The 27,791-nt window shown below is 42.8% G+C and overlaps 1 protein-coding gene across 4 annotated transcripts in view; it reads left to right on the forward strand.

The window, feature by feature from the left end:
• Window positions 1-27,791, forward strand: part of MPPED2 (metallophosphoesterase domain containing 2) — a 207,979-nt gene that overhangs the window by 87,626 nt on the left and 92,562 nt on the right. For all 4 annotated transcript variants that reach the window (XM_056526668.1, XM_056526667.1, XM_056526666.1 and 1 more), the window contains one exon: window positions 26,820-27,045. In XM_056526668.1, coding sequence (XP_056382643.1) covers window positions 26,820-27,045 — 226 coding nt within the window. The remainder of the gene's footprint in view (window positions 1-26,819; window positions 27,046-27,791) is intronic.

The following is a 27,791-nucleotide window of genomic DNA, read 5'->3' on the forward strand; positions in this document are numbered from 1 at the left end:
TGAGTTGTTATTTTCTGTCTAACTGCTCTCTGATGACAGATGAGCTGTGCAGTTCCTATGGGGATATTCTCCCATCATGCACAGCTCCATTTGTATTGCTCCATAAGGCAGCACATGTCGTGTCCACACTCATGCACAATATAGAGTTTCAAGGACTGAGACGAGTGCTCACGCATAGTAACTGTGCATGCGGTTCTACGGCATGGCTTTGTGTACACATGACAATAAAAGCTTTTATACAAAGATGAAAAGAACTACGACTATTCTATTTAGAGCAGTATTGTGGATTAGCAGTACAGCCTACCTATAACTACAGATATTGAGATATTCCTGGGTTTTTCACTAGCCAATTTTTAAGGCTTAAATGAATATTTTTGACGGCGTAAAGTGAAGACCCTGCAGTTTTATACATGTCAAAGCTTCTGCTCTACTGGGCAAATAATTGTTACATTCTTTTCCAGTCTAAAATTTTAAATAGGTGCCTGGCTTTTTTTATAATGTGATACCTGGCTTGTAGAGATGTTGTGAAGGCCAGTCAGTAGGCTAAGCCATATTCTATTAGAGTTTATGAGGTGTATAATATGCGAGCGAAAAACCTTTGAAATTCTACATTCTCCTCGCAGTGGTGACGTAGACATTCCATTCATAGAGGTCTGCCATCATTTTCCCTTTTACACTGAATGTCAAAACTCTTTAGTAGGAAGTTTAAAGGGGTACTCCGCTGGAGACTTCTTATCCTCCATTTAAATGATAGGGATAAGATGTGAGATTGTGGGGGTCCTGCTGCTGGGGACCCCAGTGATCTCTACTGCAGCACCCCTGTCATTTGGTGCACAGAGCGAACTCCGCTCCTTCACTGATAACTGGCGATACAAGCTGCCATGCCCCCTCCATTCACATATATGGGAGGAGGCGTGACGGCTATGTACTAGCCATCACACCCCCTCCCATAGACATGAATAGAGGGGGCGGGGTGTGCAAGCTTCCATGCTCTGGACGCCGATGCTGCCGGCCTGGAGAACTCGGGGGGTTCCCAGCGGCGGCAGTACTTTGGATAGGGTACAAGATGTTTCCAACGGAGTACCCCTTTACCTTCTCCTGCAACATGTTGGCTGTATTGCAGGCTGGCCACATGAATGTTTAACCATGTAGTACATGGATTGTACTAGGCCCACCAAGCTATTGGTGCAAAGTGACTCTTCATTCTGGCTCATAGAGATGGGGTGTCCTCCATGACATACATATGCCTAAATACATATGTACAGGGAAAAACTCCTGGCCTATACCCAAAAAGAACGTTTGATATATTATAGATTAATGTATGCAGAATAACTTTACAATTGCATGTTATTAAAAAATATGCTTCTTTCTATTTAATTTTCCACTTTGAAGAAATGACCACTAGGGGTCTCCCTACCAGTCCTGGCAGCAAGCATTTCAGACTCATGCTGGAGTCCTAAATACTACGAGCTGCCAGCCTGCTTTGTTCACAAAGGAGAACACTCAGAGCTGTCAGCCTGCTTTGTTCACAGCCTGTTTGGCTGTGGACAAAGCAGCCTGGCAGCTCTGAGTGTTTAGGACTCCAGCATGAGTCAGAAATGCTTGCTGACAGGACTGATCGGGAAAAATACAATAGAAAGAAGCATATTTTTCATTAATATGCTATTGGAAAGTTATTCAACATTCATTAATCTAAAATATATCAAAAGTTTATTTGATGAGAGGTACCCTTTAAGTGGAGAAAACATACACGTTAGACACTAAACCTTCTGGAGAAATATATGAGCAATCCAACAAGCCTGCAGCTCTTACCTATGTGAATACCTCTTTGTCAGTGTATATGGTGCAAAAATGCTCTCCCCTATGATGGTTGTACATACCAAGGCACAACACTTTTTAGAGCACACTTAGCCAAGGGTTAGAGCGCCTGTCTTTGTTTGTACTTTTTCTTAGGCCAAAGGTATTCATAGACCTCCATTGAGTCGGTATATGCCCATACAGCTTTTCTTTCTAAGTGCTATGGAAGAGTGTATTTTAAAAAGAAAAGATTACATTTATACATATACTTATTTTTTTACTATAAGAGCCATTCACAATATGTAGCAGGATTTATTGCAGCCTGACGACCTTTGCTACCATTCTAGAACTATTACTGTAATGTGCAAAACTCCTTCTGACATCTATGGAATCTACCAGGTACCAAATTATGAGTAGTTTTGTATTATTGATAGGACTAAAAAAAAAGTAACATTCTGTTCACATCAAATGTGATGCAGTTCCAATTTCCCCTGCAAAACCAATACCGGTGGCATCCAACAGACCGCATTGACTTTTAATGAAATCCATCGGATTCCAGAGAGGCTTATGTTTTGACAAAAAAAAAAAGTTGTAAAAATTATGACATCGTCAAACAGATATGTGTACATAGCCTTAAACTGAAGTTATTGTTAAGAATATTTTTAGACCGCATGTAGCTCCTTGTAACTTTGTGAATAGTGCAGAATAAAAGTTAAAGTTAAGAGTTTAAGGGGTACTCCGCCACTAGACATCTTATCCCCTATCCAAAGGTCGTCACACCCCCTCCCATAAACTTGCATAGTGGGGGTGGGGGGTGACGTCACATGGGGGGGGAGTCGTGACATCACGATACTCCGGCCCCGTGGTCGCCACCCGGCTGTTTGTGAGCTGGCACCGCGGCGTGCAGCTCAAACAGATGGGTGGCGAATACAAGATTGCCGGGGTCCCCAGCGGTGGGACCCCCGCGGTGAGACATTTTATCCCCTATGCTTTGGATAGGGGATAAGATGTCTCAGGGCTGGAGGACCCCTTTAATTCTGTGTAAATAAAGGAACTTTTGTTTTTTAGAATGGCCGAATAGGTGATAGTCTACCTGCAGATTAGCCTAGAGCTAAATGTTTTATTCAATGCTCTTCTCCACGTGGATCTTCCTTTTGGTAATTAATCTGGAGAATGATGTGGGTAGTGTTGGAATTTTGCCAGAGGTATATTATCTGGCTGAGGTTCCCGAGTTTACTTCTGGTTTCTGAAATATTGGACAAAAGACAACTTCATAGAGCTCATTCTCGGAAACCGAAGTATGCGAAAAAGGCAACACAGGAGGAATTTTATTTTTAAATGATTTTTTTCCTGACCATATGGATACATTTGCATAGTTCCAGACAATCAAGCCTCTGTGACATGTTACACGGTAACTTCAGTAGATCATTAAAGATGAAACAGAAATAGATTTTTATGGTAACATTTACTGTAAGCAACAGGAACATTATTACAAAAGTTTGTAAAAAAAAAATGACATGTAAAAAAAAAAAAGTTATTGGGATTTGATGCCTCTCGCCTCTTGCAGACATATGGGGGGAGGTCTGAAAGTCAATTGGAGCTAGATGCACTTCTTAGGGCTGGGCGGTATGGCCAAATATGTGTATCGTTGTATTTTTGTAACTTATGGCGGTTCCAGGATATATAACGGTATTTCCCCCCAAAATAATTTTTTTTTTAATTATTAGCCCAGCACTGCGCTGTCCCCATCGGTGTGCTACTCACGTCACCCGCAAGCGCTGCCCTCCTCGCCCCCCCTGTTTGTTGCGGCCGACGGCGCTGACACTCTATAGCTGTATTCCTATGCCCAGGCTGCAAAAGGTAAACAAAAAAAAACTTTAACGCATGTTCCCACGTTGGCCTTATGCACTTCCTGGGGACGTGAACGTCGGACAGCCGTCAGCCTATCACCGGCCGCAGTGATGTTCCGCCTTTGCCGGTGATAGGCTGAGCCCACTGTCATGTAAGAAGCTGCCTTCTTACATTGCTGCGGCCGGTGATAGGCTGAGCCCACTGTCATGTAAGAAGCCGCCTTCTTACATCGCTGCGGCCGGTGATAGGCTGAGCCCACTGTCATGTAAGAAGCCGCCTTCTTACATCGCTGCGGCCGGTGATAGGCTGAGCCCACTGTCATGTAAGAAGCTGGCTTCTTACATCACTGCGGCCGGTGATAGGCTGACGGCTGTCCGACGTTCCATTCCCTAGGAAGCTGGTCTGGACCGACGGGGAAGGTGAGTTAAAGTTTATTTTGTTTACCTTTTGCAGCCCGGGCATAGGGATACAGTATAGAGCAGTGGTCTTCAACCTGGGGACCCCCAGATGTTGCAAAACTACAACTCCCAGCATGCCCGTACAGCCAACGGCTGTCCAGGCATGCTGGGAGTTGTAATTTTGCAACATCTGGAGGTTGAAGACCACTGGTATAGAGTGTCAGCGCCGGCAGGCGCAACAAACAGGTGGACTAGGCAGACAGCGCTTGCGAGTGACATATGTGAGTAGTATCCCGATGGGGGCAGCGCTGGGCTAATAATTAATTGTGGGGGGGGGGGACAGAACAGCGCTCGCGGGTCACATATGATTAGTTCCCCAATGTGGGGAAAGCGCACTGCGGTTGATAATTCATTCATTTCCAAGGGGATGGGCCAAGCCGGTATTGCGGTATGGGTTAAAATTCATATCGTGCGGCACAAACATTTCGGTATTCGGTATGAACCGGTATACCGCCCATCCCTAGCACTTCTTAATACATTTCGGTGTGTTTTCACTGTCCAATGTACCACAGCTTTGCATCATGATAAATTCGATTCCTGGCATACTGTAATGCAATTTATGGCTTATGGATTAATCTGCTGGGGTGCAGACGCTCTAAACGAACGCCGGGTGCAGCAGGGAGATCACGCGGGTCCCCAGCGACGGGACCCCCGCAATCAGACATCTTATCCCCTATCCTTTGGATAGGGGATAAGATGTCTAGGGGCGGAGTACCCCTTTAAGGACAAAATGTATCTTAAAAATAGGCCATTAATCTATGATTAGTGAGGGAACAACTAGATGTTTATTTGGGCACAGCACTTTGCCCAAATGGGTCTCCGATTGGTAATGCAACTCTGCCCCATTCACTGTAGTAAGCTCTGCTGTCCCTTCTTACTGCTGTTTGCAGAGGGTTTGAATCCTATTTACCATGCAGGATAGGCTATAATTCTTTTATTCTTTTTCCTGGAAAGCAACTTTTGCAATTTTTGGCCCAAAATACTGTTGGGTTCAACTAAGTTGTTAGGTCGTGCATTTGGGAAGCGTCTTCGACAAGGGTTAAGGCAGTAAAGCTTTAGAGAAAAATATTCAAAGAATGAATGATGTATTCTGTTATTAACTTGAATAACCCCGGAAAAGTTTGAAGAGAAAATAAAATGTTCTGAACAAGGGCCCTCTTGTCTTTCTTAGATCTCAAAGACATTGAAGGAAGTTCTGTTTTTGTGTCTACCACCCAACTCCAATTTCCTAAAAGCCTTAGGGCAGTAAATGTACAGCCACTCTTATAAGGTTTGATATCGAGTATGCTGCATTGTTGTATTATGTGCAAATTGAGCCAGAATTTCTGATTTAATGAATATCTAGAAGCTATTCCAGTGTCACAATACAATACAGTTACTGACACATTGTGCAGTTCTACATAGAAAATTCCCTCATGTTGGTTGCTGTCCAAAGTGGAGCTAATTGTCTAATTTCTCTGTATCAGACACTTTCACAGACCGTATGTCAATTTAAGCCAATTAGACAAAGCACGTTTTGGATGCTGTGAGCAAACCCATGAGTACATGACGAGATGCAAATGCCATGCATGGAATCATGGGGGGGGGGCATCAACTAGTCACTATGCTGTGGCTAGGGCATTTAAATTTGAAACTAGGGTAGTAAACTGATGTTTTTTGCTATAATGAAAGGAAGCCTAGCTATCACTTTTTTGCATATGTTGTCCTAGTCGGGCTCCACATGTTTCCATAGAGTTGGCCATACACATTAGATAAAGTTATGCTCAAAAGTCTGCATATCTGTTGAGAATTAGTAATGTATATACCATTTTTATTAAAAAAATGTAAAGAATTTTTTGCTATGGCACTCCTAATGTTAAATAAAAAAATGAAGTTTTCTATGTTTTATTTGTGCTTAAAAAAGCTGAAGGGCACATTTTCCCCCATCTCATACACAGACTTTGGACCGAAGTCCAAACACAGGAAATGCAGCCTGGAGTGCTGAGGGGGGTGTGTCCAAAATTTGTTTTAATGAGAGTGACCATTTAAGTGAGCAAGCAAAACACATTTCATTTATTTCTTGTGGGGTTCATAATCAGCAAAAACAAAACATGGCAATTAAAGGGGTACTCCGCCCTTGGCATCTTATCCCCTATCCAAAGGATAGGGGATAAGATGTCAGATCGCCGCGGTCCCGCTGCTGAGGACCCCGGGGATCGCTGCTGCCGCACCCCGCCATCATTACTGCACAGAGCGAGTTCGCTCTGTGCGTAATGACGGGCGATACAGGGGACGGAGCAGCGTGACGTCATGGCTCCGCCCCTCATGACATCACGGCCCATCCCCTTAATGCAAGTCTATGGCAGGGGGGTGACGACCGCCACGCCCCCTCCCATAGACTTGTATTGACGGGGGCGGGCCGTGACGTCACGAGGGGCGGAGCCATGATGTAACGATGCTCCGGCCCCTGTATTGCCCATCATTACGTGCAGAGCGAACTCGCTCTGCGCAGTAATGATAGCGGGGTGCTGCAGCAGCGATCCCCGGGGTCCCCAGCAGCGGGACCCCAGCGATCTGACATCTTATCCCCTGTCCTTTGGATAGGGGATAAGATGTCTAGGGGCGGAGTACCCCTTTAATACAAAAAAAGTTAATGACCCCTGTTCAAAAATCTGCTCACCCTTAATTCTTTATATACTGTGTATTGCCCCATTTAGCATTAATACCAAAATGCAGTCTTTTGTTATACTGTAGTTGTCTATGAGCCCTCGGATTCTTGCAGGTGGTATAGCTTCCCATTCATCTTGGCTAAATGCCTCCAGATCATGCAGAGCCTTTGGTGGTCTTGCATGAACATCACTTTTGAGATCCCCTCAAAGTGGTTCAATGGTATTAAAGGCGTTATTCAGGAAAAAACTTTATATATATCAACTGGCTCCAGAAAGTTAAACAGATTTGTAAATTACTTCTATTAAAAAATCTTAATCCTTTCAGCACTTATGAGCTGCTGAAGTTGAGTTGTTCTGTCTAATTGCTCTCTGATGACACGGGAACTGTTGAGAGTAGAAGCAAATCCCCATAGCAAACCTCTTCTACTCTGATGACATCTCTGCTTGTCTTGGGAACTGCACAGAGAGCACTGTTGCAAGACAGAAAAGAACAACTCAACTTCAGCAGCTGATAATTATTGGAAGGATTAAGATTTTTTAATAGAAGTAATTTACAAATCTGTTTAACTTTCTGGAGCCAGTTGATATAAATTTTTTATTTTTGCTGTTGGTTGGACACCCCCCTCAGCACTCCAGGCTGCACTTTCTGTGTTTGGCTTCGGTCCAAAGTCTGTGTTTGAGATGGGGGGAAATGTGCTCTTTAGCTTTTTTAAGCACAAATAAGACATACAAAACTTCATTTTTTTTAAAACAAAGTATATTAGAAATATAGCAATAGCAAGACATTTTTTTATGAGAGTGCCCATTTAAGTATCGTCATATTGTGCTCCTTAAAAAGTACCTATCACCAAATAAACATTTCTGAACTAACCCATGTTCCCTAACTACTCCAAACACTTTTTACACCCTTAAAAAGAGCTTTAAAAAGCTGTGTATCTTACCCTTTCTTGCTCACATAGTGCAATCTCCCAGCAGGAGAAAGTGGGCATTTCCCAGCAGGCATGACATCACTGAAGCCTGCTGGGGGACCACATCTGCCTTCACATGGTTGCAGTGCTGTGATAAATAGAAGACCTCAAGCTCTGTGCATCTTTTAGTGAGTCTCTATGCATGTTTCAGTGATGCTCTTTGCTGCTTTTAATGGGGCTCTGTGCAGTTGTCAATCAAGCTCAGTGCAGAGAAGCACTTCCTGAGTTTGGTCTCCTGCTAGGCCAGTGATTAAAAAATAAACACTATTACCTTTCTCGCTCCCATGCCACTAAGCACAGTTCCTGCTGTGCACTACTACTGAGTTTAGTGACATGACATAATGTCCTCAAACCTGTTGATGCTAGAATAGTGGGTAGCAGAGCTCCATTATATCGTTAGTCGCATGGAAGCAATGAAAGCTGGTTAGTGCTGTAGCGCGGGGGGAAACGGGCTAGCAAAAAAAAAAATAGGATGGTGGGAGCTACCCTTTAATTGTCAATTTAGCCTTTGTGTCACCTTCCTAACAAGGCCAAACAATTAAGGGTATGTAAACTTTTTATCACGTCCATGTGGGTAATTTCTGTTATCAGTATTATTTAAAAAGGAACCGAACAAATATGGGATAATAAATAGCTTCATATGATCACTATCCTTAAATAAAATAAAGGTTGTTTTCTTTGTGTGATAAGCTGTATTTTCTAAATCTATGCTAAAATCTCGCAATTTCTGCATGGGTATGCAAACATTTGAGCACAACTGTAAGTATTGACCAAATCTGCCAATTTTAGCGGCATCTGACAACCTTCTGGCATACAGAAGATTCAGACATATTCGTTTTCACATGGCCTTTTGTTGTTTTCTGGTTGATAAGTCACCACTAGAGGTTCCTGACATAATATATATTAAGGGATCGAGGTAGATGACGACGGAATAAGCATTTGTCTGCGTGCTATATCGTATTGGTGTTATAGAAATTTTAGTCCATTAAATTTAGCCAACTGGTGGCAATACACTAAGCCTTGTCACTTGACACTATATGAGCTCAGTCACAAAGTTAGAATATTGCTTCAGCAAAAAGAATTACTTAGAGAGTATTTTTCTCTCTTTACTAATATTATTTGATGACCATAAATGTTGTTTGAGAATTTCCTCTTGAGTAGAGAAGATGGCGTTTGTTTGTGGTAATTGAATTTCTAAGCGCTTACTCTGTCACTTTCCAATATGGGCTAAGTCAATTGGAACTTATGATTTCATTGCTTTCTGGAGGAAAGTACTATGTAAATTGATACAGGATGTGTTTGGAGAAAGCGTTTGGAAATTGAGATGGCTATTATTTATCGTTCTATAACCGCATCTGGTCGATGAGGTCCCTTGTCACATTCTAATAGACAAATATGAGTTCTGCATTCACCTCCAAAGGGTTTATTTGTGGAAAGAACTTCTTCATACTTGCCAGTTGCATGACTATTATAGACTAAAAGCTAAAATTTTTATGCCTCTATCACCTATATTTATTATAAAAATACCTCTTTTCATTAGAAATCCTCTCGGGGAAGGGGGCGTGTCTTCCTTGTGGTGGGAGGTGATTGGTGTGTCTGCTCCTGCAGCCTTGTCCATCAGTCATCTCTTGTCCATGACTCATGGACAAGCCTGATGCTGCTGCAGGACTGGTTAGTGTCCCAGTAGGTACGGGGACCCCTAGTGGTGGGATTTCCATGAGCTGTTTTCTTGATTAAATATTCAAAAAATTTTAAACAACCATATTACAAAAGGTCTTTAACTTTCATCAGTATCAACATATAAAATGTTTCTTGGATCTGACAGTGCCCATTTAACCTATGTGCACTAGACAAATGGCAACCAATATCAAATTATTAGTAGTGAGCAATACCTCCAAAAATTGTATTTTTTTTTTTTTTTTTTTGATGAATGAGTGTTAGTGTACAGTTTGCCATCTGACAAAGTCAGTGGCCAGGTAATAAAATGCATTTAACAAGTCTTCAAACTTTCACTTTTTTTTACATTTTGTTATTTTGCACTCAATAATCCATAATGACAAAGTTAAAACAGAAAGTTAGAAATCTTTGATCATTTCATAAAAAGGAAAAAATAAAAATGACATTGACATAAGTATTCAGACCCTTTACTCACTACTTAGTTGAAGTATATTTGGCAGCAATAACAGCCCTCAGTCTTCTTGGGTTTGGTGCTACACCGGGATTTGGAGATTTTCTGTCACTCTCCTCTGCTGATACTCTCTAGCTCTGTCATGTTGAATCAGGATCTTCAGTGAACAGCAATTTTTAGGTCTCTCTACAGATGTTGGATTGAGTTCAAGTAAGGACTGTTGCAAGGCCTCTTAAGGGCTTTCCCAGAGTTGTCTCTAAGCCACTCCTGTGTGGTTTTGACTCTGTGCTTAGGGTCATTGTCATTGCAAGGTGAACCTTTGGCCCAATCTGAGGTCCAGAGCACTCTGTACTTTACCGTGCTCCATTTAGCTTTCTCTAAACCCTGACCAGTCTCCCTGCCCCAGCCGCTGCAAAACACCTCCACAGCATGACACTGCAACCACATGCTTTATGGTAGGGATGTAGCCAGGTGATCAGCAGTGCCTCATTTCCTCCAGACATGACATGAATTGAGACCAAAAAGTTCAATATTGGTTTCATCAGAAGAGAGAATCTTGTTTCCTCTGAAGGTCCCTTTAGGTACTTTTTTGCAAACTTGAGGTGGCTTTAATGCATTTTTAAGCAGAGTTGACAGACTCTTTCTGGGAACTCTGCCATAAAACCCAGATAGGTGGAGTGCTGCAGGCATTGTTGACCTTCTGGAAGTTTCTCCCATCTGTTCACAGGATCTATGCAGCGCAGCCAGGGTGACCTTTTGGGTTCTTGGTCAACTCCCTTACCAAGGCCCTTCTGACAGTATCATAGCAAAGGGTTAAAATGCATATTTCTATGCACCTTTTTTTCCCTTTTAAAATTGTAGTTTTTTTCTTTTTAATAGAGTTGCAAAAATTTCTGAATCTCTGTTTTCACATTCTCGTTATGGGGTATTGAGTGCAGAATAATAGGGGAAGTGTTAGATTTTAGTTTTTTTAGCACAAGGTAAGGTCTCAACTTTCCAAATACACTGCAGGAATTCCCTGGATTTTAAAAGGGAATTGCTCAAAAAGTTATGCACCAGAAGCTTAAGTCTGATGATGCCCACTATATTTGGATAAGAGAATTTGCACCAAAAACAACGGGGGAGATTTATCAAAACCTGTGCAGAGGAAAAGTTGACCAGTTGTCCATAGGAACCAATCAAACTTCTTTTATTTTTCACAAGCCTCCTTCAAAATGAAAGAAGCGATCTGATTGGTTTTTTATGGCCAACTGCACCACTCTTCCTCTACACAGGTTTTGATAAATCTCCCCCAATATCTACACAGAACCAGAATGGAATGGTTTTTGGCTAATATTTATTGGTATTTTCTTATTCGGAGCCATAAATGTTGGATAAGGACCATCTTCTCTTTTGGTCTTCAGCCCACCATACATTCAAATTAGCCACAATGTTAGCCAAGGTAACTTCAACTTGATAGATCATTATTTTGTTCTTTTGCAGACAATAGTTTTCCATCATATGTCACCAAAAATTTGGATACAAATTTTTGACTAAAATGTGACCATTTCAGGCAACATTTATCCTGCGTTAAGCAGCTTTATGTGACAAATATTTTTACCACTTTTAACCATCTGTTGTGGTGTATAATAGTTGCAAATGGCATTCTCTTTTCTATTAACCTTTATGTAGTTGAAATCTGTACATACGTGCGGGTTCTTGTGCTGGCACTGCTGCCACTGTGTCTTTTAACACTCAGTTAACATTAACGCCTCAGCTGCTAGGCCCCATGAAAATTAATGAAGCCTGACGCGTAGGGAGTGAAAGGTCAAAGCCTGAACTTCCGCTGCGCTTGTGCTGTTTTGTTGTCTGCCACAGTGTTAACAAAAGGTGGAAGACTCATCTTGCTGTGCCCGACACACACTCTTCACAGGAGCTAATTCCCCCTCCCCCGCTCTCTATTAACCCTGGGACTGGATCAGTGATGCACCTCAGAGATTCCACATCAGAAGACAACCGGAAGACTAAGGACATAGGGAGAATAAGATGTTGGTATATCCTACACATTTATATTAAATCTCAAACCTCTAATTCTTATGTTCTGCATAAGCGTGAACATTCCGAGGAGCCTGTGTTATAAACATGGTTTCTTTATAAGTTTTATCATTATATTTGCTTTTATCATTTTATTCTGAAGTCCAAAGTCCCAGACCACTTCAATGTTTCTTGTGACTGGCAAGGTTGTATTTTTTATTTATTTTTTCATTGTATACGAGGTTCCTTTATTTAATTTTTTTCCTCATATGAATAAATTGAAGTTGTCATGTAGCCCTAGCTTTAAAGGGGTACTCCACCCCTAGACATCTTATCCCCTATCCTTTGGATAGGGGATAAGATGTCTGGGGGCGGAGTACCCCTTTAACCCCTTAAGGTCCACAGGTTTTTTGATTTTTTTTTTTCCGTATTTTCCACCATACCTTCTAAAAATCAGAATGCTTTCAATTGTGCACATATGATGGCTTATTTTTTGCGCCACCAGTTGTATTTTGTAATGAAATCAATCATGTCACCACAAAATTTACAGCAAAACCAGAAAAAAAAAATTTGTGGGGCAAAATTGGGGGCTTCCGATTCTACGCAGTGCACCTTCTGGTAAAAATGACACCATGGCCCTCATTTACTAAGAAAATTGGGTTGTAAGTATATCTTGCTTTCTTACCCGATTGCTTTTTTCCCCTGGTATTTATTATTATGTCGCATCCTGTTTGTCGCACTCGGTTTTGTTGGTTTTGGTTTCCAACTCCTCTGAGTTGTCGGGAAAAAATCCACAACAATTCAACAAATTCGGGTTGGAAACCTTAATAAATACGTGGGAAAGCTCAGAAATGTCGGGTAACGCCCCTTTTTCGGGTTTGGGAGAATCCACATCGGGTCCATCGGGAAAAAATGTTGCATCGTGTCGCAGACTGGCGCACGATGTCTGCGACATGGCGCAGACAAAGATGCGACAAAAAAACCCGACAAAAGAGGTCGGGTTTAGAATAGTAAATGAGGGCCCATATCTTTATTCTTTCGGTCCATACGATTACAAGGATACCTAATGAATATAGTTTATTTTTTTATTTTAATACTTAAAAAAATTATAACTGCATGCACCAAAATTAGTATGTGTAAAAGTGTCATCTTCTGACCCCTATAACTTTTTTACTTTTTCATATATGGGGCTCTATGAGGGCTCATTTTTTTTGCGCCATGATCTGAAGTTTTTATTGGTACAATTTTTGTTTTGATGGGAGATTTTGATCGCTTTTTATACATTTTTTAAAGGGGTACTCCACTGGAAAACTTTTTTTTTTTTTTTTTTTTAAATCAACTGGTGCCAGAAGGTTAAACAGATTTGTAAATTACTTCTATAAAAAAAAAATCTTAACTCTTCCAGTACTTATCAATTGTTGTATGCTCCACATGAAGTTCTTTTCTTTTTGAATTTCCTTTCTGTCTGTCCACAGTTCTCTCTGCTGACACCTCTGTCCATGTCAGGAACTGTCCGGAGCAGGATAGGTTTGCTATGCGGATTTGCTCCCACTCTGGACAGTTCCTAAAATGGACAGAGTTGTCAGCAGAGAGCACTGTGGTTAGACAGAAAGTAAATTGAAAAAGAAAAGAACTTCCTGTGGAGCATACAAGAACTGATAAGTACTGGAAGGGTTAATATTTAAATAGAAGTCATTTACAATTTTTTTTTATTTTTTATTTCGTTCACCAGTTGATTAAAAAAAAATATATTTTATCCAGGGAAGTACCCCTTTAAGGTATACAAAGCGACCAAAAAGACGCAATTTTGGACTTTGGAATTTTTTTACATGTACGCCATTGACTGTGCGGTTTAATGAATTATATTTTATAATTCTGCTGGCCCAGTCACAAATCAACATGGCGGTCACAGCCCTAAACATCTAATAGTGGACTGGCCCAGCCTGGAGCTGAGTGTTACTTTTTTGTTTTAGGTTGGGGTGGACAATTTCCCTATACAGCAAACTTGGCTGCAAAAGGGGCAGGATTTCTTTAAAGGGGTACTAGTGTGCTGACAACTTATCCCCTATCAAAGGATAGGGGATAAGTTGCCTGACGGTGGGGACCCCCTCGATCTCGCACACAGCACCCCGCTCTCATCAGGCCCTGGAGCGAACATCCGCTCCGGGTCTGATGACGGGGCTGGTGATTGTGATGTCACAGCTCTGCCCCCGTGTGACATCAAGCTCCGCCCCTCAATGCAAGTCTATGGCACGGGAGAGACAGCTGTCTCGCCCCCTGCCATAGACTTACAGTGAGGGGGCGGAGCGTGATATCACATGGGGGCGGAGCCGTGATGTCACGATACTCCGGCCCCGTGATCGGCAGTCATCAGACCGGAGCGATGTTCGCTCCGGGGCCTGATGAGAGCGGGGTGCTGCGTGCGAGATCGAGGGGGTCCCTAGCAGTGGGACCCTGCGCGATCAGGCAACTTATCTCCTATCCTTTAGATAGGGGATAAGTTGTCAGCACGGTAGTACCCCTGTAACACCACTAAAAGTGGACATTTTGGCGGTGTTTCTGAGCAGTTTTAGAGGTGTGGCTTAGAAGTCCTGATTTTAGTTTTTTACAATATGAAATGTTTTATAGACTGAATGTTTATAGCCAGCTAAATATACACATGATTTTGATATCACTGCACTTATTTATTGCTATAGAAGGCAAGGTTTCCAACACATTAGTGTGAAAACTCAAAAAAAGTTTTGGTTGATGTCATATGTATATGTATTGGTAGATGTCTGCGTGTATGTATGTACAGTATACATAAATATTTTTTCCCTAATAATCCTCACATTCTAAGCGGTATTTTATCTTGCAACAAGGATCATTTGTATTTGCTATACACGTTTCCAGTCTACATCACCTGGACTTGGCCAAATGTAATTGTAAGAAGTATTGATTGTTACTGTAATCATTCTCTGCCTGTAGACTTTCTGCAGTACATTGGGTCAAGTTATTACAACACCTACTTATAGCACAGAGTACGTTTTGGTGGTGTTCCACAAATGCCTTGGCAGATATAATTATTAAGACAACCAGCACTTGAGAGAGATACATTTTCTGAGACGTCCTTGCAAAATAAAGATTTTACCTTTTAAAAAAAGATAGGACATAGGAGGCATTTGTATTAGGGGTGACTACAGAATACATTTCAGGAGGTAGCATTTTAGTGTTTTTTTTTAGCATTGCCTACAATTGCCTCCACACTATCCGCACCTCATTATTTTACATGTTTTTTGGAATGCTAGTAAAAGTTTGGTAACCCAACGTCGAGCAATCCAACAGGGGCCGAATGCTGAAGATTTATTTTTATAGACAAAGATATAAAACACAATAAAGACAATGGCCCTTATTTACTTATTTAAGAGGGGAGTGTAGGATTCTTTGCTGGGGGGAAATGTGCAATTGCGATTATGGGCCTAAATATTGCGATATGCGATATAATAAATAAATGGTGAAATCCTGCCGTTTCATGTCCAATCTCCTCCCTTTTACAACTTTCCACACATTTTATACACACCGCCCATTCCACATCTCCTCCATTTAATTTCTATCTCCCCCGTCACATTCTCCCCTATGGCCACATCTTCTCCCATCACATCTTCCCCCTATGCCACATTCCTCCCCCTGTCACATTCCTCCCCCTGTCACATTCCTCCCCAAGTCACATTCCTCCCCCAGTCACATTCCTCCCCCAGTCACATTCCTCCCCCAGTCACATTCCTCCCCCAGTCACATTCCTCCCCCAGTCACATTCCTCCCCCAGTCACATTCCTCCCCCAGTCACATTCCTCCCCCTGTCACATTCCTCCCCCTGTCACATTCCTCCCCCTGTCACATTCCTCCCCCTGTCACATTCCTCCCCCTGTCACATTCCTCCCCCAGTCACATTCCTCCCCCAGTCACATTCCTCCCCCAGTCACATTCCTCCCCCTGTCACATTCCTCCCCCTGTCACATTCCTCCCCCAGTCACATTCCTCCCCCAGTCACATTCCTCCCCCAGTCACATTCCTCGCCCCCTGTCACATTCCTCCCCCTGTCAGAATCTTCCCCCCTCCCATCACATTTTGTACTGCAGCAATACACTAGATTTCCCGGGCAGTTTTCAAATCCCCAACCTAGTGTGTTTGCTGCTGAAAAAGACCTTTCCCCATGAGCCAATCACTGGCTTGACATGTGACACTGCGGCCAGTGATTGGCTGAAAAGGGAAAGGTCCTACTGCTTGCATGGAGAAGAGATGAGACATTGGGCCGCACCGAGGGAAACGGCATATACAGGGACCGGGAGTAGGTGAGCAGAAGTTTTTTTTTTTTTCTCTCCCTGCGCCCTTTTACTTAGCTCAATGTTTTTCTACCAGGGTTCCTCCAGTTGTTGTGAAACTACTACTCCCAGCATGTCCAGACATGCTGGGAGTTTAAGTTTTGCAACAACTGGAGGCACCCTGGTTGGGAAACACAGAATTTTAGTATTTAAATTTGTTTTTACTGCTCTGGCTGGCCCCCGCCTGCAGCAGCACACGGGAGCTGGCCTGAGCAGATAATCGCAAGTTTTCCCGGGGGGGGGGGGGGGGGGGGGGGCAAATTGCTATATCGCAAAAAGCAAAAATCGCGATTCAATTGCTTTTGCGATATATGTTGCAGCCCTAGTATTTACTAAGGTTTCCCTACATTTTGCACTTTCCCTACATTTTGCTTTTTTTTTACACATGCTCTGATCTGTCGGGTTTTCCCCAGCTGAAATCCACCACATTTTCTGTGGAAACCTTAGTAAATATGTAGTTTTTTTGTGAAAATGTTGGGAACACTCCCCTTTTCAATGACCACGTCTCTGTTTCCCACTGACCACACCCCTTTTTGGGGTTTTCTTAGCAAAATGGAGAGTCAGTCTGGGTTTTTTCAATTCTGGCGCAATGCCCGACAAGACATGTCGAGTTTGCAATAGTAAATGAGGGCCATTGTCTAGATGTCAGTTTGCATATATCTAACTTTTTTTATTTTTATTTTTTTATTGTTTATTTCATTCAAACAGGTATAAAATATAAATTTAAAATACAAGTGCATGTTTTTTCTTTTACATCTTAGTCCCCTACCCCCTTCCCTACCCCTTTTTAGAATCCCTTTTCAGAGCAGAAAGTGAAAAAAAGTACATATATCCTATACTATGATGCAGCTATATATATTTGTGGTCGTTGCTACATGACTGAAATGCGTACAACCCTAATACTAACCTAACAACCAACTGTAACCAATAATCTATCAACCTCAACTAAGCAGTCTGAGGTGTGCCATAACTGCGGCGTAAAGAATATGCCTGGAAAAGAGGGCATACCCTGTGGTAAGTGTGATGAAATGAAAAGAAGGGGGGGCGGGTGGGAGCGAAGAACCCACGGCGTCAATGAAGGGGGGAGAGCCGTGGGTTTTATGGTCATCCCGCTCCTCCCACAATTACAGGCCAGCTGCGCAGGCCTTTCCATTTGTGGTCATTGCTACATGACTGAAATGCGTACAACCCTAATACTAACCTAACAACCAACTGTAACCAATAATCTATCAACCTCAACTAAGCAGTCTGAGGTGTGCCATAACTGCGGCGTAAAGAATATGCCTGGAAAAGAGGGCAAAACCCGGATTTAAACAAACATTTGTTTATTGCAGATTACAACACAAGAGACTGGAATGCGCTAGCCATTTCTTTGCGAGGGTTAGGGAAATACAGCATGTAGCATCCGCATTTCCAACATCCTAATTTCATGATTACGTGGGTCGGGACCCCGTGCTTAGAAGTGGCTGTAGCTGCGCCAATACGGAAGGAGTGACCGGATAATGAAGTCGGGACTCCTCCCAGCGACCTGACCGAAATGCGTAAATGTTTGATGAATTGAGAAGTAGTTAGCGGGTTGGATCTGAAATGGAGTAAAGGGTCGTCAGCTGATAGGTTAACACAGGCATTCAACAATTCACGGAGGATTGTGACAGGACACCATTTGTGCACGGTGGGAAAACCGGACAACCACCGTATGACCCGGAGACGAGGTCTTGGTCTGACTGAGGGACAGCTGGAAATGATCAGAGACATGTGACAGCTGACTGACCTAAGGAAAGGGAGTGTTAATGGTCCGAGTAGTACACTCACCCGGTCTGAGAAACCCATAACAGGCAAGGTACATGGCCGCTTTTAATGTGAGGCTATCACGAATACCCAATGGTGTGGAGTCTAACAAGTCGGACAACTGCCTGAACATGTTGCCTGTGATTGGTTGTCTGACTGGGCTGCGAGGGACTTCCTGCTCAAGGATGCCCTTCAGAGCGGACTTCACCAAGCGAGAAGAGAGTATAGAGTAACTACGGGTATTGGTCAAGGATAGATGGTGTTGGATACCGGCTAGATAACTCTTAATAGTATTGTGGGATAAATGCAGTGTGATATGGCAAAACCCAACATATGCAAATAGGAAGGGAACTGAAATCTTGTCGCCCTCGGCGTGCTTGGATCTGGATTTGGAAATGAGTTCCACGCCGTACCATAAATTTTTTGCGTATTTGCTGACAAGGCATCTGCTGCAATATTCTGGACTCCTTCAACGTGAGCACATGTGAGAGTAAATATATGTAGTAGGGACAGCCAAACTAATCGTCTAGCCAAGCTCGTTTATCTATAACATAGCTGACCGTCTAACACCAGGACAGAGAGAGAGTATCCGAAGACGTGACGGATGAGAATTGTATACGTGACTGGACCTAGACAAGTATGCGCCCGTTGACAAGAGCGAAACGTTATACAAGTACCTTAACAACCTAGAACACCCTGAAGAGCATCTTTAGGAACGAGACTACACAGAGAAAGGAATGCACCGACAACGCAAGCAATCACAACCTGAAAACGTGTCAGGTTCATGAGGTGATTACTTGGACAACAATAAACAACTCTTTAAACCAGGACAGAGGAAAAGTATCCGAAGACGTGTCGGACGAGAACCGTATGCGTAACCGGGCCTAGACGAGTATGCGCCCGGTGACAAGTGCGAAACGCTAAACGAGTATCATATCAACCTAGAACACCCTGAAGTACACTTTTGGACATGACTACACAGAGAAAGGAGCGCATCGACAACGCAAGCAATCACAACCTGAAAGCGTGTCAGGTTCATGAGGTGATTACTTGGACAATAATAATCAACTCTTTAAACCAGGACAGAGGGAAAGTATCTGAAAACGTGTCGGACGAGAATCGTATGCGTAACCGGGTCTAGACGAGTATGCGCCCGGTGACAAGTGCGAAACGTTATACGAGTACCAAATCAACCTAGAACACCATGAAGTACATTTTTAGGACATAACTACACAGAGAAAGGAGCGCATCGACAACGCAAGTAATCACAACCTGAAAGCGTGTCAAGTTCATGAGGTGATTACTTGAGAACAATGTACGACACTTTAAACCAGAACAGAGGGAAAGTGTCCGAAGACGTGTCGGACGAGAATTATATGCGTAACTGAGTCTAGATAAGCGTGTGCCCAGTGGTAAGTGCGAAAGTTTATACGAGTACCATGACAACCCAAAACATCGTGAATTCCGTTTTTTGAGAACGTGACTATATCGTAAAAGAGGTGCACCGACGACACAAGTAAACACAACCTGAAGACGTGTCAGGTTCATGAGGTGATTACTTGGATAATAAAACAAATCTTATCACCTATGTGTGGCGTTATTGCTGTTCTGAAGGCGTGTCAGTAGCAACCGTGCGACGTACTCCCTGCAGGCGTGGCAGGCATGATGGGTATACATCACCTATGTGTGGCGTGACAGTCATAAGAACTATGCGACGTACCCTTCCTGTAACATGACAGGCTTAACAGGTAAATACCACCTATGCGTAATGTCAGTGTCGTTCAGAAGGCATGTCAGTACCAACGATAATGAGACATACCCCGTCTGCAACGGTTTACTGGGTAAGCCCCGCCTGTGCGTCGTGTAATTGACGTTCTGAATATGTGTCAGCAGCGACAACTGCTATGTATCACTCTGTCTATATAAAGATGCGTGCAGAACGACTACGTGTGAAACTGTCGTGAACCGCTATGCATGGCTGTACCACCAACTTGATGAACCTATACTCGGGCCAACCATATACGCGTATAGACCACCAGTGAATGCCTGAAGCTAACCACGACCTGATGGCAGAGAATATGCCGGGAAGTAGTAACTATTATAACCACATACCTGCGTACAGGGCCACACCCCATGTGCTGTATGAGCATGTGCGCTGCACTAAACTGCGGGCGTACGAACTTCACAAATAGCGCAAGTGCATGTACAGAACACATGCCACGGGTGCACACGCAGCCTGATTCCCGCGTGCACCCGAGTAATATAACCCTATAAACACGCGTGATACAGGTCCTGCGAGCGGGAGTGCAGCACAACCTTATGAGTGCATATTCAGTAGTAATCTTACGAGCGTGGACCATGTAATACTATAAACGTGCGTACAGTGTGACTCGTATGAGCGTGTACAAAGTATGAATCCTATGAGTGTGTACCACATGACTCCTACAAGAGTGTGTGTAGTATGAACCCTGCAAGCGAGTACAAGCGTGTATGCTACGTAAACCTACGAGCAAGTGTACAGTATGGATGCTACAATGGTATGTACCGCATGAACTTTATGAATTATGCGATCAAGTGAACCGTATAAATGCTACCGGCGAATGTGCTGGATAATCCTAACGCGTGTAAGTAAGAATCCAACAAGCGTGTGTACAGGATATCCTACCAGTGTGTACTGTGTACGGCATGAATCTTATAAGTGTGTACGCAGCATAATGCTACAATTATGTACAAGCGTGTGTATAAATGTAACCGGCATGAATCCTACCAACGTGTATGGGTACCAGGATGTGTACAGCATGAACCCTACGGCATGATTCCTATAAGTGAGAATCGCAGCTCCACAACAGCTGGAGGCACACCGCCCGGAAACACAGAAGTATAAATATAAAATAAATGAAAAGAAAACTGTGAGGAAGTTAGTTAAGAGACAAAGGTTGGAGGTGAGCGCAGCTGTTGGTGTAGCGTGCCTAAGACTGACCAGATTGGCAGCTGTGGGGGTGAAGCATAAGGCCACAGGGTGAGGCGGAGCGGTGAGTCCGATTGAGTGTAAAGGTGTGCGAGTCTCAGTATACGGGAGACACATATAGATCCTCCCAGCAGCACAGAAGTACAAAATGTGATAATGATATATATGTGCAGGAGGCTGTTACATAGAGCGGCAATGATATGCACGTGCAGGAGACTGTTCACATAGTGCAGTAATGTTATACATGTGCAGGAGACTGTTCACATAGTGCGGAAATGATAAAATAAGTAGGAGACTGTTCATATATTGCGGTAATGATATACATGCGCAGGAGACTGACCACATAGTGCGGTAATGATATACATGTGCAAGAAGCCTCTCACGTGGTGCGGTAATGATAAGCATGTGCAGGAGACTGTTCACACAGTGCGGTAATGATATGCATCAGCCAGAAGCCTATCACACAGAGCGGTAATGATATGCATGTGCAGGAGACTGTTCACACAATGCAGCAATCAAATACATGTGCAAGAGGCCTAACACATAATGCGGTAATGATATGCATGTGCAGGAGACTGTTCGCACAATGCAGTAATCATATACATGCGTAGCAAGCCGTTCACATAGTGCGGTAATGATATGCACGTGCGGGAGGCTATTCACATAACAAAGTAACGGTATACATGCGCAGCAAGTCGTTCACATAGTGCGGTAATGATATGCACGTGCAGGAGACTGTTCAAATGGTGCGGTAATGATATGCATGTGCAGGAGACTGTTCACATAACAAAGTAATGGAATACATGCGCAGCAAGTCGTTCACATAGAGCGGTAATGATATACATGTGCAGGAGACTGTTCACATAGTGCAGTAATGATATGCACGTGCAGGAGACTGATCACATAGTGCGGTAATGATAAGCACGTGCAGGAGACTGATGACATAGTGCGGTAATGATATGCACGTGCCGGAGACTGATGACATAGTGCGGTAATGATATGCACGTGCAGGAGACTGATCATATAGTGCAGTAATGATATGCACGTGCAGGAGACTGTTCACATAGTGCGGTAATGATATGCACGTGCAGGAGACTGATCATATAGTGCAGTAATGAAATACATGTGCAGGAGACAGTTCGCATAACAAAGTAATCATCACATAATAAAGCAAGCCATAAGTAAACACATACATGCGCAGAAAGCCGTTCACCTAGTGCGGTAATGATATGCTCGTGCAGGAGGCTGTTCGCATACAAAGTATCCATATACATGCGCAGCAAGCCGTAAGTAAATATATGTAGCCGAAAACCGTATAATGCGACCGGCGAATGCCGAATGCCAACATGTAATACGATAACCTGGGGCCGGGCTGACCAAGGGTTTCCCTGAACTCCGGCTCACCTCCGGAGTCCGGGAACCGCCGGCGTTACCCCCGGTCAGCCACGGCCACTTACCCCCACCATGCCGGCTGAAGCGAGGTTCCGTGCACTCGTGCAGTCAGCTGACCGGTGGGAACGTGACTCCACTTCCTGCCGACATCACGTGACACCCTCAAGCGAAGAACCCACGGCGTCAATGAAGGGGGGAGAGCCGTGGGTTTTATGGTCATCCCGCTCCTCCCACAATTACAGGCCAGCTGCGCAGGCCTTTCCATATATCCCATAATCTCTAGTAACGCACAGTAACTTTTCTAAAACTCAATCCACACTTCTAAAGGAGGCTCCTTTTTATATTTTTTTCCAGCAAAATGATGGACACCATGAAATAACTCAAACCGATCCCATCAAATGGGGTGGGTCAATGGGGTTTGTTGGGCGCCATTGGTGACCATCATGTTACTGATGAATAATTTTAATTTTTCTTTTTCTATGGCAGAAAAGAAAACAAAAATGCTAATGTGAATGTAAACAATGCTTTACCATTTTTATTAATTGGTCTACAGTAGCAGGGAAACAAGTTTTATGAAGTAATTTTTATAGCTAGAAATAAATAATGCTTAAAGGACATCTGCAGTGCTGGGCAAAAAAACTTTTTTTTTAACCTCATTTAATAGGTCTTTGAAAGACCTTTCCAACGATGTCTCCCCCGTCAAAATTGGCCTAGCCGTTCTCCCGTTATCAGCACACAAATTACTGAGGAGAAGTGAAAGTAAAACTACATCTCCCATCATGCCTTGTGCTTACTTCCTGTAAGCTGCTGCCCTCCCCCTGTTCTATCCCCCGAGCACATTATTATATTGTAACGCCCACATCTCCCTCCCCTATGCATATACCCTCCCCTTCTGCTCATCTCCCCCTCCCCATGCTGGCTCCTGTCCAGTGATGAAGCAGCTGCCTCCGTGCTCATGTTAGATCCAAACTATATAGACAGACAGTCTGCATAGCTAGAACCAGCAGTGTCAGCACTGGAGAGTGGATAGTGAAAGTAAAAATGGTAAAAAAACATAATTGTTTGTCTATAAAACTGTCCTGATAGGGGTCCCTCCATCTTTTTCACAACTACTACTCCAAGCATGCCCAGTTATTTTTTATGCTGTTTGGGCATGCTGGGAATTACAGTGGTGCCTCCAGCTGTTGCAAGACTACAAATCCCAGCATGCCCTGTCAGCTTTCTGCTGTATGTGCATGCTTGGAGTTGCAGAGGTGACTCCAGCTGTTGCAAGACTACACATCCCAGCATGCCCTGACAGCTTTCTGCTGTTCGTGCATGCTTGGAGTTGCAGTGGTGCCTCCAGCTGTTGCAAGACTACACATCCCAGCATGCCCTGACAGCTTTCTGCTGTTCGTGCATGCTTGGATTTGCAGCGGTGCCTCCAGCTGTTGCAAGACTACAAATCTCACCATGTGATTCAGTGTATACAGCAGAGCTGGGTGTGTGATCAAGTGTTTACAGCAGGGCCGAGTGTGTGATCGGGTGTATACACTCAATCACACAAGTAGTCTCCTGGGAGTTGTAGCTCACCAACACCTATATTGTATCTCTATAGTCTCCTGGGAGTTGTAGTTCACCAACTCCTCTATTATATCAGTAGTCTCCTGGGATTTGTAGTGCACCAACACCTCTATTGTATCTCTGTAGTTTCCTGGGATTTGTAGTGCACCAACACCTCTATTGTATCTCTGTAGTTTCCTGGGGTTGTAATTCATCAACTCTTCTATTGTATCAGTAGTCTCCTGGGAGTTGTAGTTCATACACCAGTGTTTCCCAACCAGGGTGCCTCCAGATGTTGCAAAACTACTACTCCCAGCATTCCCTGGTTGGGAAACACTGGCATACACACATACACATAACAGGGACTACAACTCCCAGCATGTGTCATTCAGTAGTCCCCCCCCCCTCACACATAGAAATCATCCCCAGTATGATATTTATTCCCTGTATACACCACTAGCCCGTGCAGTGTAATATGTCTCCTCCACACACACACGTCCTCCCCCCTCCCTGCTCTGTGGTTTGCTCTGTGTTTTCCCCCGTGATAACTTGAATCCTCCCGGTGATAAGTGAGGTCCTATGTAGACAGAGCAGGGGAGGGGGGAGGAGCTGTGGACGTCCTCATTCTCCCCCTGCTTGAATCTTACAGATAGGGGCGTTTCTGAGGATGAGCCTATGGCTGCCTCAGAAAGCACCCGCTCATGCATATGCATAAGCAGGGAGGAGCTGACAGAGGCTAGGGGGAGCACAAACACTGCTGGGAGGAAGAGATCTCCGTCCCCAAGATGGCGGCTGCAATGTAATGAATAGGGGACGGACGCAGGACTACTGGGCTATGCTGGCAACTCTAATATCTCAGAAACGGCTGCATATAGGCAAATAGAACTAATTGACTGAATTGTATAACTTTTGTTTGGGGAACATTTGGGCAGGGATTTTTGACCACTACAGTTGTCCTTTAAGTATTTCAGGACTTAAGTTGACATTTTGTAACATCACATTAGGGATGTGCTGGGTGTGTCTTATTTCCATCTTGTGTAATAAGATAATATAAAATTGTGTTATTCTGTTTAAGTAATTTTTTAATATCCAAGGAATTTACTTTGGTTTCCCTTTTATTCTGAGCTTCCGCTACTAAACGTTATCCTTTTACTACTTCCTACTTTTTGCTTCCTAGTGTTTTGATACTAAAATAATTTATATATCTGTGACCATAAACCTCTACCATTCTCATTTTCCAATAGTGATAGTTTTCCAGTCTAAAGTAAAAGCAAAGATAAGAAAGGTTGGTGTGGTCCAAAATGGAAGTCTCATAAAGTTAAAGGGGTATTCCAGGAAAAAACTTTTTTTTAATATATATATCAACTGTCTCCAGAAAGTTAAACAGATTTGTAAATTACTTCTATTAAATTTTTTTTTTTAATTCTTTCAGTACTTATGAGCTGCTGAAATTGAGTTGTTCTTTTCTGTATAAGTGTTCTCTGATGACACCTGTCTCGGGAACTGTCCAGAGTAGAAGCAAATCCCCATAGCAAACCTCTTCTACTCTGTGCAGTTCCCGTGACAAGCAGAGATGTCAGCAGAGAGCACTGTTGCCAGTTAGAGAAGAACAACTCAACTTCAGCAGCTAATAATTATTGAAAGGATTAAGATTTTTTAATAGAAGTAATTTACAAATCTATTTAACTTTCTGGAGCCAGTTGATATAAAAACATTTTTTTCCTGGAATACCCCTTTAAGGTGGAAGGATGAGTTATCTTTAAATTTTGTCTTTCACCAGGGGATGGGGATTGCTGTAGAGACATAAATCATGACCTGTGAGACACAGGAAAATATAATGGTGTCTTCATAGCAAGATCCCCATTTCTGGTGCTGGTTGACATTGTTATACCTCTTTTTTGGGGGACAGGAGATGGGAGTGGGGGGAAGAGGTTCTAGTCTTCTTTCTACGATCCTTTGGTAAATCCCGAAAATATTGTTTGCTAATGTTGTAAATTGTGTAGAGAGGCAATCCTGGCACAACTACTTCACACCAATAAAGGAGTCCGGTCACCTTGGACGGGTCTTTTCTTTCCAGGGACACCATAGCCGCCTCTTGGTTACGAAGATTGCGAGTTATGTTGCAAACATTGTTGAAATAAACTAAATTTTTAGGCTGCTTTCACACTATAAAAATATCTCCATTATAAACGCCCGTTATAAAAACCCTGGAAATCGTCCGTTAGAAAATCCCATTATAGTCTATGGGATTTTTCCAATAGCCGTTTTAACCTGTTATCGCCCGTTATTAATAACGCCCGTTATTTTGTGACGGTCGAATGAACGGAAGAAATAGTGCATGCACTATCGCCTGTTACAAAATAACGGCCATTATTAATAACTGGCGATATTGGGTTAAAACGGCTATTGGAAAAATCCCATAGACTATAATGGGATTTTGTAACGGACGATTTCCAGGGGTTTTATAACGGGCATTTATAAGGGAGGTATTTTTATAGTGTGAAAGCAGCTTTAACTCCACAACGTGACCTTTTTTTGCATCGTTGACACTTTTGCTCCAGAATCCTCCAGAAGACTTGTATGCATCCCAATACTAGAAATATTGATGTGATATATCCTAATACATTTAGGCAGAAAATGCTTATTTTGATTATTTCTACTGAGGTCGACTGAGGTTCAGAATTATCAACCTATCGACCACCTGATGGATTATGGGGAAAACAAAAATGTTTGCAAATAAATCTTTTATTCTTTACAAAATTATAATTATAACATAAAAAATATAATAAAAAATAAATAAATATATATGTTTAAGAAAAACCAAGTGTTCTATATGATTTTTTACCCTTTTATCTGATCTCCAATGAAAGTATTTCTCTCTTTTTTTTTCTTTTCTGCCTCGCAGGATCCTTACCGTACGAATATAAAATAGTGATTGCAGGGAATCATGAACTTACTTTTGATAAGGAATTCATGGCAGATCTTGTTAAACAGGATTACTACCGCTTTCCCTCAGTTTCCAAATTGAAACCTGAAGACTTTGATAATGTGCAATCACTCCTCACTAACAGTATTTACTTGCAAGATTCAGAAGTAACTGTGAAAGGATTCCGAATATACGGCGCACCATGGTGAGTTACCTTTTGAATGCTGCTATCAGCTGCTCAGATTACTGTTCTTTTCCGTCTGCCTAGCGGAGTATTGTTATTAATATATGTGCTGTGGGTGATGGTAGGCAGACAGCTAATTTATAAGCAGCTGACTCAGCCTTTTTTTATTTTTAGATAAAAGTTATAAATGTATTCAGTTTCCTGTTCTGTTATTTGTCGTGTCAATCTGAAGTTTTGGTTTATAGACTTATTCAAAATATTAAGTTATGATGATCTTTGTGTTTGTTTTTACATGTTCAGATTACGTCTGCTTCAAATGGTAGCCCCAAATTTAATGGTCCAAGCTTAAAAGAAATGCATGTTCCCATGTTTTTAAATCAGTTTTCATTTTTTCTGACAAAAACTGGACCACATTTTTACAACTGATATTTCAGTTAGATCATTGATCCCTAACCCAGTCCTCAAGGCCCACCAGCATTCTGCTTTGTGTTTTTTAGCTTCTCCATTTGAATAGAACAGGGAAAAATTTGCATCCTGAACTGTTGGTGGGCCTTAAAGAGTACCTGTCATCAAACCATATTTTCTAAACTAACTCAGATTATATTCTCTAACTACTCCCAACACCCCTCTCCTGCCCTAAAAAAATTTGTGTATCATACCTTTCCCCTTGCTTACACTGTGTGAGCTCCCGGTAGGAGAAAGTGGGCATTCCCCAGCAGGGGCGACATCACTGAAGCCTGCAAGAGCTGTGACTCGCCATGCACTTC

Source organism: Hyla sarda, chromosome 6 (assembly GCF_029499605.1).
Source record: "Hyla sarda isolate aHylSar1 chromosome 6, aHylSar1.hap1, whole genome shotgun sequence".
NCBI classification, from domain to species: Eukaryota; Metazoa; Chordata; class Amphibia; order Anura; family Hylidae; genus Hyla; species Hyla sarda.